Source organism: Macrobrachium rosenbergii, chromosome 8 (genome assembly GCF_040412425.1).
Source record: "Macrobrachium rosenbergii isolate ZJJX-2024 chromosome 8, ASM4041242v1, whole genome shotgun sequence".
Lineage (NCBI taxonomy): Eukaryota > Metazoa > Arthropoda > Malacostraca > Decapoda > Palaemonidae > Macrobrachium > Macrobrachium rosenbergii.
In genome coordinates, this window is record NC_089748.1 from 9,054,988 (window position 1) to 9,071,888 (window position 16,901).

The 16,901-nt window shown below is 40.5% G+C and overlaps 1 protein-coding gene across 8 annotated transcripts in view; it reads right to left on the reverse strand.

The window, feature by feature from the left end:
* LOC136840591 (synergin gamma-like) overlaps nucleotides 1-16,901 on the reverse strand; it is a 244,305-nt gene that overhangs the window by 41,717 nt on the left and 185,687 nt on the right. For all 8 annotated transcript variants that reach the window (XM_067107257.1, XM_067107258.1, XM_067107259.1 and 5 more), the window contains 2 exons: nucleotides 7,095-8,258; nucleotides 5,911-6,047 (listed from right to left, as the gene is read on the reverse strand). In XM_067107257.1, coding sequence (XP_066963358.1) covers nucleotides 5,911-6,047; nucleotides 7,095-8,258 — 1,301 coding nt within the window. The remainder of the gene's footprint in view (nucleotides 1-5,910; nucleotides 6,048-7,094; nucleotides 8,259-16,901) is intronic.

Consider the following 16,901-nt stretch of genomic DNA (forward strand, 5'->3'; position numbering starts at 1 on the left):
GACGCCTGGACGCCCTGGCGCCCAACTTCTTGACGCCTGGCGCCCTGGCGCCCAATCTCTTGATGCCTGGCGTCTTGGCGCCCATCCTCTTGAGCAACTCAAGGCGTCCTGGCGTCCAGACTTCTGACGTTCGTTGTCCCGCCAAACCTTAAGGTCACTTGAGAACTGGCCGCCTGTGCGACATCAGTCAAAAGCTTCCTCAGGCTGACGTACAATGATCAGAACCTCTTGAGTTGGAGAAACATTCTTCCTACGTTCGCTGTCCCGCTGCACCCTGAAGTCACTTGAGAACTGGCCACCTGTGCGACATCGGTCAAAAGTTTCCTCAGGGTGACGTACAGCCATCGGTGGACGAAAATCTGCATCTGTTTTTTCTGCAGGCTGCAAGACTTGAATCAGGGAAGAGAGTTTCTGTTGCATGTCTTGAATTAGACTGATTTGCGGAGCTCCCTGCTGTTGAGGATCGACAGGGGGAGCCGTAATATCAGCTACTAATTCTTTCTCTACGTTGAGACGTTGGAAGTGACGTTCCGGGGACACTTCCGATCTCATTTCGTCTTCAGCTGAAGCAGACAGCCGTCCGTGCGACAATATACGTCTGCTTTTCACCGGAGAGCAATCGTCAGAGCTAAGAGGGGAACACTCTGGACTGCTCCAATGACTACATCCTGGAGTAGGAAGCGTCACTTCCCGACGCCGCTCCACAGAAGAAAGTTTCCTCTTGAGGGGTCTAGACTCGGACGTATGACGCCAGCCCCGTCTGGGAACTGCGTCTTCCGACGAGGACGAAAACCTTTAACCTCGCCTTTCCTATGGCGAGGGCGAGCGTCCTGGGAAGTGTCAACAGGTACGCTCGAGGGGACGACTGCTCGGTAGCTAAAGCCTCTCGCCTCCCTTCGTCTGTCGACATTCCTTCTCACAGGGGTTGGTGAGCTTGGAAGAGGTCTAGGACTAGGAGCACGACAGGACCGAGCAATCGCACCCTCCACAACACTTGCACTTTTATTTTTCTCACTAACACTTGAGTGTTTAAGATCTCTCACATTCGACCATAAATCCTCTCTGTCTCTTGCGAGGGATTCTACCCTTTGTCCAAGGGTTTGAATGGCCGTCATCATGTCCTTCAAAGTTGGCTCATTATCAGTATCAGTGGGGGGGTCTGGAACTACCACTACTGGGGAAGGAATAATAGGATTGTTAATAAGAGGAGAATTGTCAACTCCCTGACTATCTCTCGAAGAGCGAGATCTACTACTACCGGCTCTTCTGATCCTATCCCTTTCAAGCTTCGAGACATAGCGATAGTAAACCATCCACTCTTTCTCTGATAAACCCAAACATTCATCACATCTGTCCTTTAACTCACAATTCTTACCTCTGCAACTTACACAAATCGAGTGGGGATCTAACGCTGCTTTTAGCAAGCCAGGTTTTACATCCTCACACACATTCTCACACTCGAAGCAGAGTCAGACATCTTGGAAAAAGGAAAATCGTAAGAGAGATCAAAACAAGCAAGGGTCAAAACCAACAATATCTAAAAGAGTCAAGAAAATCCAAAGAAAATCCAAAAACAAGCGAAAGCCAAAGCCAAAGTGTACTTCACCAAAAACTCTGCGAAAAAACACGGGCCAAACGAGCAAAATTCCTAACGATGCAAGCGGTACGGCGGCAGGGAAGATCTGGGAAATAGTTGGAATGGTTACAGGTACCTGGGTAGAGGGCACACAGGTGGTACACCTGACTACCCATCGGCGATTGCCGCGAGTTTTGAAATTCTGCCGTGCGTCAGGGACTTAAGCTATATATATAACTACCAGGTAAGTCAGATGTTTAAAACTATTTATTTACTGATTTGTTAATTTATTTGTTTTTTTTAATAAGTGATCTTTCTGTATTTCCTTGCTAATGAACACCATATTCTTTGGCAGCTTGAATTTCAAGCTTGTTTCATAAGAACAGGTTCATCTTCTTAATAATAATAACAATAATAATAATAATGTACGAAGGAAGAGGACCCTCTTTGAGGCAAGTTTGTTGAATAAAATGGCTGCATTTTGCAAACCGATTTTAAACTGAGTTTTCTCAATTCTTCTAATAATTCGTTTTTCCTGCACATCAATATTAGTCAATAATTTGCCAATGTTCATACTTCGATGGATAAAACAGCGTATTTCTTACAGCAGAAATTCTTTATGTTAAAGCATTACAGCAGGTTACTGAAACCTAGAATGCAAATCCATACATTTTCCTGATGGTTTTTTGGTGGTATTTCTTCTTTTTCTTTTTTGACGTCTATCTGGTATTTCTAGTACACTTTCTGTTGACAGGTTTCGACCAGCTCGATGGTCATCTTCTGGGATGAGTCTGGAGGCATAGGGTGCTTGTGACAGTATATGTAGTGGGTCTCAGATCAGGTCAATTTTTCATTGGCTACCTAAAGCGATTCTCCTCGGGCAAAGTCTCCTCTCGCACAGTGATGGTTGTGTGCGCTCTTGCATGAGTGCGCTGGAGTGCACGTTAGAGAGTGTATTATTCAGAGGGTTGCTGCCTGATTGGCTCACTCATCCAGGGTGCTAGGGGGTGCCGCCCTTTGCGCCGATGTTGGGAGGAGGGAGGTCTTCTGTGTGGTATTGAGACTTTGCTTCTCTCTCCCAATGTGTAGGGCTTCCAGGAGGCGTAGGCGGCGAAGGTCAGTCGCTTGATCTATCATCTCTAACTTGATCTATTATCTCTATGTTATGGATACTGTCATTCCTTTTTATTTTCAGGTTATGGGCAGTCGTGGGGTGATTGAATATGGCACCCTCCTGGGCATGACAGGAGATCCTCTTGGAGAAGCGCACGATGGTCATACCAATGTAAGAGCTGAGGCACTCTCGGAGGGGCCATTTGTATCAGTAGACTACATTGGTTTTCTTCAAGGGATCCTGCTGGGAGAGGCGGGGCGGGGGGGGGGTTATTTCTCATCACCAGGCTGCTGGTTTTCTTATTCCTGTAGAATATGATGAGTTTAATCTTCTCGGGATCGAACGGGCTAATGTTACCTTCACGTTCATCTTCTTTACATCCTTTACAGTAAACACCCCGTATTCGCGGTCTCACTATTCGCAGACTCATGTATTCACGGATTTCTCTGTGGAACATATCTACCCATTATTTGCAGAAAATTTGCCCATTCACGGTATTTTTCACAGAGAAATATTCACTAATTACAGGCAGTCCCTGGTTTATGACGGGTACTTATTACGACGTTCCGAGGTTACGACACTTTTCAAATATATTCATCAGAAATTATTTCCCGGTTTACGATGCATGTTCCGGGGTTATGACGCATCATACTGATCCGACGGAAGAAATATGGCTCGAAAACGGCAGAATAATCAAAATTTGAATTTTTTTTTATGAAAAACTCAATCAAAATGCAGTTTACATCGTTTTCAATGCACCCAAAGCATTAAAAGTAAGGTTTTCTTATGATTTTTGATGATTTTCGACGATTTTTCGGTTTACGACGCGGTGTAAAAACGGAACCCCCGTCGTAAACCGGGGACTGCCTGTACTGTATTTTCATACTTTCTTGACTAAATGCACTTTTAGTGATAATACTATTAAAATACTCAGGTATAAGCATTTTTAGAGGGTTTTTCTTGTGTTTACAGGGTTTTTCTTGTGTTTAAACTATCAAAATAGGCAGTTTTAAGTGTTTTTAGAGGCGTTTTAAGTATTCGCGGATTTTAGCTATTCTCGGACGGGTGCGGTATGCATCCCCTGCGAATACGGGGGTTTACTGCATGGAATTTTCCTTGGTAGAAAAGTTTTATGTCATCAGGGGTGTCGGGGCGAGGTTCCTGATAGTACCATCTGTTCACGGCTCCTCTAATGCACTTGTCTATCTCCCGATTCGTGTGTCCGTTATCGATGAAGATCTGGGCAGCACATTCCAGCTCTCCATGGGTGTTAGTCCAGGAGGAGCAGTGCAAGAGAGCTCTTCTGACGAAGTCATTGATGGTAGATTGCTTATATCTCTCAGGGCACTCATTCTCTCCATTTAGACACATGCCCAGGTTCGTAGGTTTTGTGTACACCTTCGTGATGAATTGTTCCTCCCGTTGCTCGATGAGGACGTCAAGGAAGGGGAGGTGACGATTGTGGCTGTTTTCAATTGTGAAGTTGAGACAGCTGTGGGTGTGGAAGGCACACCTCAAGCTCTCTATTTCTTCACTTGTCACAACGCTGACGAAGGTGTTGTCGATGTACCGTATGTACATTTGCAGTACACCTTCGTCAGCACTGCGATGAGTGAAGAAATAGAGAGCTTGACGCATGCCTTCCACACCCACAGCTGTCTCAGCTTCACAACTGAAAACAGCCACAATCGTCACCTCCCCTTCCTTGACGTCCTCATCAAGCAACGGGATGAAAGCTTCATCACGAAGGCGTACATGAAACCTAAAAACCTGGGCATGTGTCTAAATGGAGAGAGTGAGTGCCCTGAGAGATATATGCAATCTGCCATCTGCACCTTTGTCAGCTCTCTCTCACACTGCTCCTCCTGGACTGACACCCATGGAAAGCTGGAACGTGCTGCCCAGATCCTCATCGATAATGGACACATGAATCGGGAGGTACTCTAGTGCATCAGAGGAGCCGTGAACAGATGGTACCATCAGGACCTCACCCTGACACCTCTGATGACATCAAACTTTTCTGCCAAGTTAAATTCCATAAAGGATATAGAGAAGACAAACACGCCTCAGGACCATCACTGAAGGTAATATTAGCCCGTCTGATCCCAAGAAGAAGACTAAACTCGTCATATTCTACAGGAATAAGAAAACCAGCAACCTGATGATGAGAAATAGCCAGGCCCCCGCAAAGCAGGATCCCTTGAAGAAAACCAACGTAGTCTACCAATATCACTGACCTGTCCGAGTGTGCCTCGGCTCTTACATCGGTATGACTACCACGAGCTTCTCCAAGAGGATCTCCTGTCATGCCCAGGAGGGTGACAAATTTAATCACCCCACAACTGCCCAAAACCTGAGAATAAAAAGGAATGACAGTATCCATAACATAGAGATAATAGATCAAGCGACTGACCATCGCTGCCTACACCTCCTGGAGGCCCTACAACACAGGGGACCTCCCTCCTCCCAACATCGGCGCAAAGGGTGACACCCACTGGCACCCCGGATGAGCAAACCAATCAGGAACATCCACCTGTGGGCAGCAACACTCCGAACAATACACGCTCTAATGTGCACTCCAGGGCATGCACGCAGGAGCATATACAACCATCACTGCACAAGAGCAGACTTCGCCTGGGGAGAATCGCCTCAGGCAGCCAATGAAAAATCGACCTGATCTGAGATCCCCTATATACAGTATACTGCCACAAGCGCCGTGTCTCCAGACTCATCCCAACGTCCAGAAGATGACCATCGAGCTGGTAGAAACATGTCGACAGAAAGAGTACTAGAAATACCAGACAGACATCAGAAAAAGAAAGAAGAAGAAATACCACCAAAAATACCATCAGGAAAATCTACGGATTCACATTCTAGGTTTCAGTAACCTGCTGTAATGCTTTAAAATAAAGAATTTCTGCTGTAAGATACACGCTGTTTTATCCATCAAAATATGAATATTGGCTAGTTATTGACTAATATTGATGTGCAGGAAAAGAGAATTATTAGAAGAATTGAGAAACTCAGTATAAAATCAATTTGCAAAATGCAGCCATTTTATTCAACAACAACAACATTTAATAATAATAATAATAATAATAATAATAATAATAATAATAATAATAATAATAATAATAATAATAATAAAAGTACTTTTCAAAACAATAAGCCTAATTTTTCTATTTTCAAATACCTTATCTCCCTCAAAAACAAAACATACCTGGCCACAGACTGTGTCTCTCCCAATGTTTCGGAAAGTTTTGGGAAATGTTGGCCAAACGAAAGACTATCAGGTTCTGCTAAACCTCCATCAGGTCCCATAAAGTCACCAAAATCATCATCTGCAGCACTATCCATCTGAAATTAAAGGCCTTACTACAAACTATTCCTTGACCAAATAAATCTTCAAAAATTATATACAGATACAGGGAGTCCCCGACTAACGGAGGGAGTTCCATTCCAGCGGTAGGCAGTAAGTTGATTTCCGCTGTAAGTTGGTGCTTATTAATTAATAGGCGCCGTAAGCACCATTAACAGCGCCATAACTAAATACCTATTCTTGTTGTTAGCAGAGTGCTGTTAATGGTGCTTATGGCAGTGTAACCTGATTATGGCACCATAACTAGATACCTATTTTTTATAAATGTATCTGAAAATGCGTTGTAAGATCGGAACGCTGTAAGTTGGTGACGCCCTGTATTTTAGTTTTATACATCATATCGGAATTACCTATAATCCCTTATGATTTTAAAGCTGAAGATCATCAGTGTTAGGAATCCACAGACTAACTTCCTATTTTCTTTGATTTATGAAACAGTTATTACAATACTATAGAGAAACATTTATTACAACATGGTCCAAATTGAAATATTTTGGTACCATTCTGTGTTAAAATTCCACCATCGTTTACTGAAATATTTTGGTACCACTGTGTGTTAAAATTCCATCATTGTTTACATGAAACAAAATATGAAACAAATACAAAATTTCCTTAGTATTCCTAGTATATGATGACAGAATGAATATTTTTTAAGCTTTTAAAAGTTAGCATCTCATCATTAATAAATCTGATTTATGCAACTAAACAACATTAAAATGATAAGTACATGAAACAAAATATAAAACGAATACAGAATTTCCTTAGTATCCCTAGTATATGATGACATAATGAATATCTTTTAAGCTTTTAAAAGTGAGCATCCCATTATTAATAAATTTGATTTATGCAACTAAACAACATTAAAAATGATAATTACATGAAACAAAATATGAAACGAATACAAAATTTCCTTAGTATTCCTAGTATATGATGACAATGAATATTTTTTAAGCTTTTAAAAATTAGCATCCCATTATTAATAAATTTGATTTATGCAACTATACAACATTAAAAATGATAATTACATTCAGTTGTGGTATAGGGTGTGTGGTGGATGCAATGGATCTTCCCGCGTCCTCAAATTCGCCAAAAGGATCAGCCCAGTTGTCCTGAGCTTTCTGTTTCTGGTCCTCTTCTACGCGCTTCATAGCTTCATGGATGTCAGCGTAATTACATGGCTGTTGAGATGGAGCAGAGCTGAATACTCCAAAATCAGCTTCAAACTGGGCATCAACTGAGGATTCAGGCACTTCAGGAGGAGTACTGAAGACCTCAAAGCTTACAGGAGTAGTGTTACTTGTTCCTGATCCAGCTGTATTAGTCATTAAAGGTGGAAATGTGGAAGACGCTAAAGTTAAACTAGCAGGCTCACTACTACAAAAATCACCAAAGCTATCATCATTACTTCCCATATCATGTGGCAAAGAATTTGTGTTACCAGCAGCAGAATCTTCCCCTCCCAATTCCAGTTCCCTGAAAACTGCATACCTATCTTGAGAATTATTTAGGTTACTAAAACTATCCTGAGATAATGCATTACTACTTGAAGGAGCTTCTGTAGATGTTGAAGAAACCAACTGACTGGTTTGAGGAGCCACTGAGGAGGATGGCCCTGAAACATTTGTCATGGCTGCACTCTGAAAATCATCAAAGTCATCATCAAGTGCATGATCAAAACTAGTACTGGGAGAGAGTTCTGGGGAAAAGCCTACTTCAGGGAGGTTCATTTTTTTCATTTTCTCAATGGGAGGAGGGATGGGCTTACTGCCTAACTGTGGAGTTGTTAATGCAGGTGTTACAGCAAGGGATTGAGATGATGTCACCACATTCACTTGATTGCTCACAGACCCTGACACAGTCTCAAAGAGATTTGTTGCAAGGCTATTAAAACTCCCTGGGGCATTAACAGGAGTTGGACCACTCACAAAATCCTCAAATTCATCGTCATCATCTTTATTCACTTCTTGTAGGTTTTCTTTTTCAGAATTCCCAGGAAGCTGTTGTAACGACTGTTGATGTTGTGGCTGCTGATGGTGTTGTTGCTGTTGGTGTTGCTGCTGCTGCTGAATTTGCTGCCTTTGCTGGATATAATCTTGTACCAATGGAAGGAGAGCAGGATGATCAATGACAGGCAGAACAGGTTCAGCTGTCATGCTTAACACATCAGGGCTGGTAATTGCTTGACCACTCTGAAAAAATATATACTAGTATAGAATACATTAACATAAATCAATCTTTATTTTATGAAAATAAAAATAATTTATTTTCTTTAAATGTTACTGCTCACAGTGTGACTAAATACTGTAGCTATTAATGGAGGTACAGTATTCCAATTTAACCCTTTAACGCCGAAGCCCTATTTTCAAAAACGTCTCCCGTATGCCGGCGGCCTCCGAGAGGTAGCGCCGAAGCGGAAAAAAAGTTTTTTTAAAAAAATCACAGCGCGCTTAGTTTTCAAGATTAAGAGTTCATTTTTGGATCGGGTCCCGTGTCAGCCGGTGAAAAAGTCCATTCAGCACTTATTTCTAGGTAATTCCGTTGCTAGATACCAGAGAAAGCTAAATGAAATGCTGGAGTTACTACCCCCAGAGCGAGCTCCATTAGATGGAGTCGTGTCTGGGCCTCTCTTTCTCAGGGAAGGGGGGGTAATATCTCTATGTCTGCTATTAGACAACAAATCCTTTACTTTATCAAGCAGGCTAATCCTGACTCAGTTCCAAGAGTTCATGATATTAGAGCTGTGGCCACCTCCATTAACTACTTCCATTACATGAATTTCACGGATCTTACCAACTACACTGGTTGGAAGTCACCCTTGGTTTTCAAACGTCACTATTTGAAATCCTTAGAAGCTCTTAAATTCTCAGCAGTCGCGGCAGGGAACGTTGTCCCTCCCTCTGGTACCCTTTCTGATTCCTAGTCAATTCTTCCTCCACTGCCTCAGTTATCCCCTTACAGTCATTTCAGTCAGGCGTGCCTTGACTTTCTCACCTGACCGTGTTATCTGTATATTAGTCTAATTGACACATTTATGTTATTATGTTTTCAATTTTGTATAGTTATTTTGTTTAAGTATATTTTTTATATTGTCATGTTAATTTTAAGCTCCCATCAGTTTCATTTGAACATTATTGTTATTATTGCTAGCAATTAAAAATTTTTTTGGTGGACCTTTGGTCTTCTGTTCCCCTTACATTTTGTTATCTCTTGCAGTTTAAGAATGATATTTATTTCTCTGTTAATTTTTCACCGGCTGACACGGGACCCGATCCAGAAAAGGGATTTTGACAAAGGAAAATCTATTTCTGGAGAGGGGACCCTGTCACCCGTGACCCACCTCTGTCATGTGTCGTGTCCCCCCCATAGTAAACATCATTCTGGTGGGGTGATGCTTTCATGGAATGCAGCTAGCGGTGATTTGTGTACTGTCCGCGAGTGGTGCATGGGTTTGTAACGGCACCTCTCTGTGGGACTTTTGACTTTGGGATCTCTATAGGATAAGGTTCCGTGTTTTTATAGTTCACCCTTTTTTCCATACACGACTCCATCTAATGGAGCTCGCTCTGGGGGTAGTAACTCCAGCATTTCATTTAGCTTTCTGGTATCTAGCAACGGAATTACCTAGAAATAAGTGCTGAATGGACTTTTTCACAGGGTGACACGGTCCCCTCTCCAGAAACAGATTTTTCCTGTCAAAATCCCTTTTTTGGCTCCTTTTTTTCTCATTGCCTGAAGTTTAGTATGCAACCATCAGAAATAAAAAAAAATATCATATATAAATATTGGAATATATGACAGCGAAAAAAAAAACTCGTATATAATTGTATACAAATCGCGCTGTAAGGAAAACGGTTGAAGCTAATGAGTTAATTTTTTTTAGTTGTATTGTACACTAAATTGCGATGATTTTGGTATATAACAGATTGTAAAACGATTAAAGCAACACAGAGAAAATATTATCGCAAAATGATGCATGAATTCGTAACGCGCGGACGTAAAAAAAAGTTTTTTTCAAAAATTCACCAAATATCAAGACTTTCCAATTGTGCCAAAATGAAGGAAATTGATTGAATATTACTAGCCTGTACATTTTATAGCTTACAATTGCATTTCTGACCCATTTCGATCGAGTTAAAGTTGACCGAAGGTTGATTTTTTTCTATTTATCGTTATTTCGATGTAAATATAAAAAAACTGTGAAGAGCTAAAGGAATGATATATTTTTTGTTGTATTCTACATGAAATTGCACACATTTTGATGTATAACACTTTATGTAATGAATAATATGAAATGGTGAAAAAATTACGGCAAGCTGACGCAAGAAATGACAGGATTTTCAGCGGAGTTCGCGCGCGCGGAGTGAAGGAAAATTTAAAAAAAAATTCACCAAAAATCTGTATATTGTGCTAGAGACTTTTCGTTTGTTGCAAAATGAAGGTAAATGATTGATTGTTACTCGAATGTAATAATTATGGCTTACGGATGCGTTTTTCGATCAAGTCAAAGTTGACCAAATGTTAAAATTTTGTCAGTTATCGTGATTTATAAAATATTAAAAACTGTGAAGAGCTAAAGGAATGACATATTTTTGTTGTATTCTACATGAAATTTTGCACATTTTGATGTATAACACTTTATGTAACGAATAATATGAAACGGCGAAAAAATTACAGCAAACTGACGCAAGAAATGACAGGATTTTCAGCGAGTACGCGTGCGTGAAGCGAAATTTTTTCAAAAATTCACCAAAAATCTAAATAATGTGCTAGAGACTTTCCGTTTGTTGCAAAATGAAGGTAAATGATTGATTGTTACTCGAATGTAATAATTATGGCTTACGGATGCGTTTTTCGATCATTTCGGTCGAGTCAAAGTTGACCGAATGTTAAAATTTTGTCAGTTATCGTGATTTTGGCGAAAATATTAAAAAACTGTGAAGAGCTAAAGGAATGACATATTTTTTTTGTATTCTACATGAAATTGCACACATTTTGATGTATAACACTTTATGTAACGAATAATATGAAACGGCGAAAAAATTACGGCAAGCTGACGCAAGAAATGCTAGGATTTTCAGTGGAGTACGTGCGCGCGGAGCGAAGGAAATTTTTTTTTTTTCAAAAATTCACCAAAAATCTAAATAATGTGCTAGAGACTTTCTGTTTGTTGCAAAATGAAGGTAAATGATTGCTTGTTACTCGAATGTAATAATTATGGCTTACGGATGCGTTTTTCGATCATTTCGGTCGAATCAAAGTTGACCGAATGTTAAAATTTTGTCAGTTATCGTGATTTCGATGTAAATATTAAAAAAATGTGAAGAGCTAAAGGAATGATATATTTTTTGTTGTATTCTACATGAAATTGCGCACATTTTGATGTATAACACTTTATGTAACAAATAATATGAAACGATGAAAAAATTACGGCAAGCTGACACAAGAAATGACAGGATTTTCAGGATTTTGCTGAGCGGAGAAATTTTTTTTCAAAAATTCACCAAAATTCTAAATATTGTGCTAGAGACTTTCCGTTTGTTGCAAAATGAAGGTAAATGATTGATTGTTACTCGAATGTAATAATTATGGCTTACGGATGCGTTTTTTCGATCAAGTCAAAGTTGACCGAATGTTAAAATTTTGTCAGTTTATCGTGATTTCAGCGAAAATATTAAAACACTGTGAAGAGCTAAAGGAATGATATATTTTTGTTGTATTCTACATGAAATTGCGCACAGTTTGATGTATAACACTTTATGTAACGAATAATATGAAACGGCGAAAAAATTATGGCAAGCTGATGCAAGAAATGACAGGATTTTCAGCGGTGCGTCTGGAGCGGAGGAAATTTTTTCAAAAATTCACCAAAATTCTAAATATTGTGCTAGAGACTTTCCGTTTGTTGCAAAATGAAGGTAAATGATTGATTGTTACTCGAATGTAATAATTATGGCTTACGGATGCGTTTTTCGATCATTTCGGTCGAGTCAAAGTTGACCAAATGTTAAAATTCACTTTGGATGCTGGGTCCTTCTCCAGCATCCCAGTCTAAAACTCGCCTCACACGCTCACTTCCGACAGGCAGTATGCGCCTTTCACGGTCCTGACGCCTTTGTGACATCTCTGCAAACGTTCTGTTGCAGCACGAATACGCCTAACACTCGCAAAGTTCAACAAAACACGTCTGCGTCAAAAATATCGCTCTCGCAAGGTGCTGATCTGATGCTCTCTGATGCGAGATGGGGAAATTCGCGTGCATGCGGCGTCTGGGTGACGCTCAGAAACAAAACAACAGCTGGATCCGTGAACTCCCAGCATCCGCCGAGCGCTGGATTTGAAATCTTCCGCAAACTAGGCCTACAATTATTTTTCCGCGAATATTTAAAAAAAGCATTTTCAGTCGACGTCTGCAACGCCCACTCGGCATTCGACAGACAATTTTGGACGACGTTTAAACAACCAACAGGCGTTTAAGGGTTAAGTATCCATACTAACAGCAGAAGCCTCAGTACTGCAAAACTAATCTATCTGTCAATGAACCAGTTAACTAAAGTTACATGACAAAAACCTGTCATCTGCAATACTTTTTAGTACAATGAACTATTAGGTGGGAGCTGATTTATGGCTTTTTGGCAATCTAACCAAATGGAGATCCAAATTTTCAGTTTAGTGGAGTAATGTGAGTGGACTAAATTATCACAATAAGAACAAGGAGAAAGGAAGATGTTGATGGAGCTATTTAAACACCTGCCTACCTTCAACTACCAGCCTTACTGAAATGTATCCAAGAGACAATGAGATAATGATTAACATCCCTAACATTAAATGCACTGACAATTGTTTTTACATCATTTAGAACTGTTAGCATTTATGTGAATGAGCATGTGTTTGTACTTGTGATTTACAATTCTTTTATGGTTTGGTGCATACATACTGTATTTATGATGGGGCAAAGCTGTGCTGGTATGCTTCTTACTGTTGAGGGCATAGTTGGTGTTCATAGGGTGGGGAGTAATGAAAGGATTTGGTGAGAATTATTTTTTCACATCTAACAGTGATGTACCAATTTTCAGTATTGTTGGTATCTATTCTTAACCCAAGCTACTGATACTGGTCGTTGGTTTGTATGTATTCACTTTACCTGTTCACTAACTCAATAAGATATTCTGTCTGACACTTTTGGTTATTGTTATGATACTAGTGCACACCTATTAGAAATTGCAGTGATATGCTGACATAAATAGAATAAATGTAAAATTGGAAAAGGAATTTATTTTAATTTCAGGAGATATTTTTAATAACATATAAATATATTTTTCAGTTAATGCCCAGCTATCATTTTCACCTTTTATCTATTTTGCCCTTCTGAACATACTATGACTAATTACAACTACTCAGCTTCAAAAAATACTAAAATGAGAATAAAACTGAAAACTAATCAAGAGAATGTTTTTACAATGTTTTCAAAAGACTCAATAAAACATAACTATTCAGCTTTAAAATGATACAAAAATTGGTAGGGTGGCATGAAAACTAATTTCTCACAGGCCAATCAAAGTGAAAAAATGCTAGCAAAACACTCAGCAACAATTGGCTTTAGCTTAATATTACAAACAAAACATTTCTCTGGATACACACTGTCTTTTACTTAATCAAGATCATGTATTAGCTTGGTAGTTGAGTGTGATTATCTTTTTAATGTTTATGCTTTAACTGACGTTTACTGTCATGTGGCAATAGTGTTAATTAAGTATATAATGGAAATATTAAATAACAGCTCCTAATATTAAACAAAAAGGTACTTTAAGAGATACAGAGAAAAGAAATTTTCTTTGTTGCAAAGCTTGTGAAGCTTTCACTGAGTATAACCTTCTAACTGGATCAATAACAATGGTGACAAATCTCTTTGATAAAGGAAGGCACATGCTTCTGGCATACGAAAATTTTAGGAACACAACCTGAAAAATGAATATACAGTACTGTACAGTACAGTATAGGGTTTCTTAAACCATTTTAATTTTTAATATTTTGTATTTAAATTTTATGGTATGTCACTCCCTGATGCTGTTTTAGTCACTCGTTTCAAAGAAAACCTTTGCTTAACCCACAGACGTACAACCTCTAGACACACGAGAAAGCAGAAGCAGCGTTCCATCCTCCACCTGTCTGAGCATATATCCAGGCTATCAGTGTCAGCCTGGTGTGGGTTTAACATACCTGCAATCTTGCTCCCCAGAATTTTATTCTCTCTCTTCATATAACCTTTATTTCACTAAATTATTACATTACTGCATTTGTATGATTACTGTAATTCATTTCCCTTACCTTGATGTAGGAATTTTCCCTTATTTTCCACCTTTTGAAAATCAGTGAATGAACTGACAAAATTTTAAAATTAAATTCAATGATTTACACTACAGTATTAATAACAATGCTTCGTCCTGATTAAAGAATACATTAAAATAGCAAATTTTTCAAGTAAAATGTATTTTTCATAACATACAAACCTGAAGATCTTTACATAAGGATTTAGCTTGTGGATGTGATTTGGAATGGCCATTCAACTTTGAGACAAGGTCATTAACCACCGATGGTAAGGAGGGAAGCCCCGCCCACTCATAGGTCTGCACTCCAATTTGCCTTTCAGCCCAGGTATCAGAATGAGTGGCTGAGGTGGGCTATAAATGTAAAGACCTTCAGGTTTGTATGTTAGGAAAAATACAAATTTACTTTAAAAAATCTGCCATTTGTTCCTACACAAATACAAACCTTTGGTCTTTGCATAGGAGATTTACCCATTGGAGGGTGGAGTCTGAGTATATCTCTGAACCGACTGGCTGGTTCTGCCCACCTGGAAATACCTTCCTGGTCTGGAAGGGCTGAGGAAAGAATTCCACACCTCTAGCTTGCTGGACATACGGGATGATGCAACTGCTAGACTTCTGGGCTTAGAGTAATGAGTTGCATCATTATACTTTGAAAAAAGGCTTGGAAGAACCCAAGTGTTGGAGATAATAAACTTGATAATAAGACCAACAGGTTTGTTACATTGTCTATCCCTCTCTCCCTTGTCTAGAGAGGGGGGGGGGGGCTACTTGCAACCAAACCACCTACACAAGATGGACAGGATGCCATTGTCATGATGTCACTCACAAACTCGTCCGTCCAGCACGTGACAGCTCACTACCCATCTCTCTGTCTTAAGAGACGGGTAAAAGAGAGAAGAGAGGTAGACCAGTCACTTACACGCCTTCTCTCTCCCTTACTGAACACCTTAGATAATGAGCACATGTCCCTTAAGGGAGCCGGATGAGCCACACAACTTGTTGGACAACCACCACAAGATCTGAGGAAAAGTGTGTCCAAAGACTTATGGGCAAGTCCCAAAGACAATATAAAGTAAATGTGGTCTGACACAACCAAAAACCTGCCTATATTACCTGCTGCACAGAGACTGCAAGGGACTGGGCGATGTCTTTAACTTCGTGATCTCACACCTGGACCGAACTCCCGTCTACCTCGTCAGACGAAGCGTAAGCCTGCTGCTGTTTCACGAAGCTTGAAAGATGATGTGCTCTTGGACACCTCTTCCGTGGACAAGTCGTTACTAACAAAGAGGCATAGACACTCAGGCCTGAGATGCCGAGCTCTCTTGAGGTAGTACCTCACCACTTTAACCAAAGTAATGTCTTGTTCCAGTTGCACCTACCTACGAAGTCCTTCAGGAGGGGATCAAGGGACTTGAATTTGGCGTCACGGACCTACAGATTCTAAGTCTCAGTTACAAATTCTGGGACTAACTCAAGCGTAACAGATCCCCTTCTCCTTGAGTGTTTAGCATTGTAGGGCCAAGAAGCTCGCCTTATCTCTTTGCCAAAGCTAGGATAAGCAAAGAAAGAACAGTCTTCAAGTCAGAACTCTGTCTGATGACCCTCTCAACAGCTTGTACAGCCTACAAGCTAGGCTCCTTAAAAAGAAAATCACAACCCACTTGGGGGTCTGATTTCCCCAGGTGGGCAAGACTGTTCAAAACTCAGACATATAACAATCCCTCACGGAGACAGATCTATTTCCTTCAACAGAAGGACTTGGCCAAGGGCAGCTCTATAGCCCTTAAGGGCCAAGACAAAGAGAAGCTTCTACCAGCAAAGAAGGGCGAGAAAGTCTGCTACCTGCTGAATAAAAGCTCTAATTGGAGAGAAACCCGGTCGACTACACCAACTACAGAAGACTGTTTATTTCCCCTGGTACACAGGTGATGAATGTTCCGCAAGTATCTAGACACCTTGTTATGCAACAAGAAACAACCCCCTCACTCACTCACAGAAGATGAGATAGTCTCCAGGCATGAAGTGCCATCAACTCCACTGCCTGGTGATAACTCTCAATGTGCAGCTCACACAGAAGGCTGTGGCATGGGGAATCTCTCTCGTAAAACAGAGCCAGCAAGTCCAGGAACTCCTCGGCTAGTGGCCAATGGGAGCCACCAGAATCAAACCAAAATTCAGGGTGATCCAAGCCCTGTTGATCACCTAACAACTCACACAAAATGAAGAGGAAGGCATAAGCCTCTAAGTCTAATATGTCCCCTCTGGCTGATGGGAAAACATCCTCCATTGCAACCCATGGTCCAGCACAATGAACTGTACTCCAGTACTTTCTGTCATACCGGTTGAGGAGAGATCATGGCTGGGACTTCCCATAACTCGAAGAGTCTCTCCGCAATGTTTTGGTCTCGGGACTCTGTCCCTTTCACCAGGCTCTGACGACTGAGCTTGCCTGTCACCCCATTCTAAGACCCCAGAATGTACCTGGCTGAGTGCACTACTGCC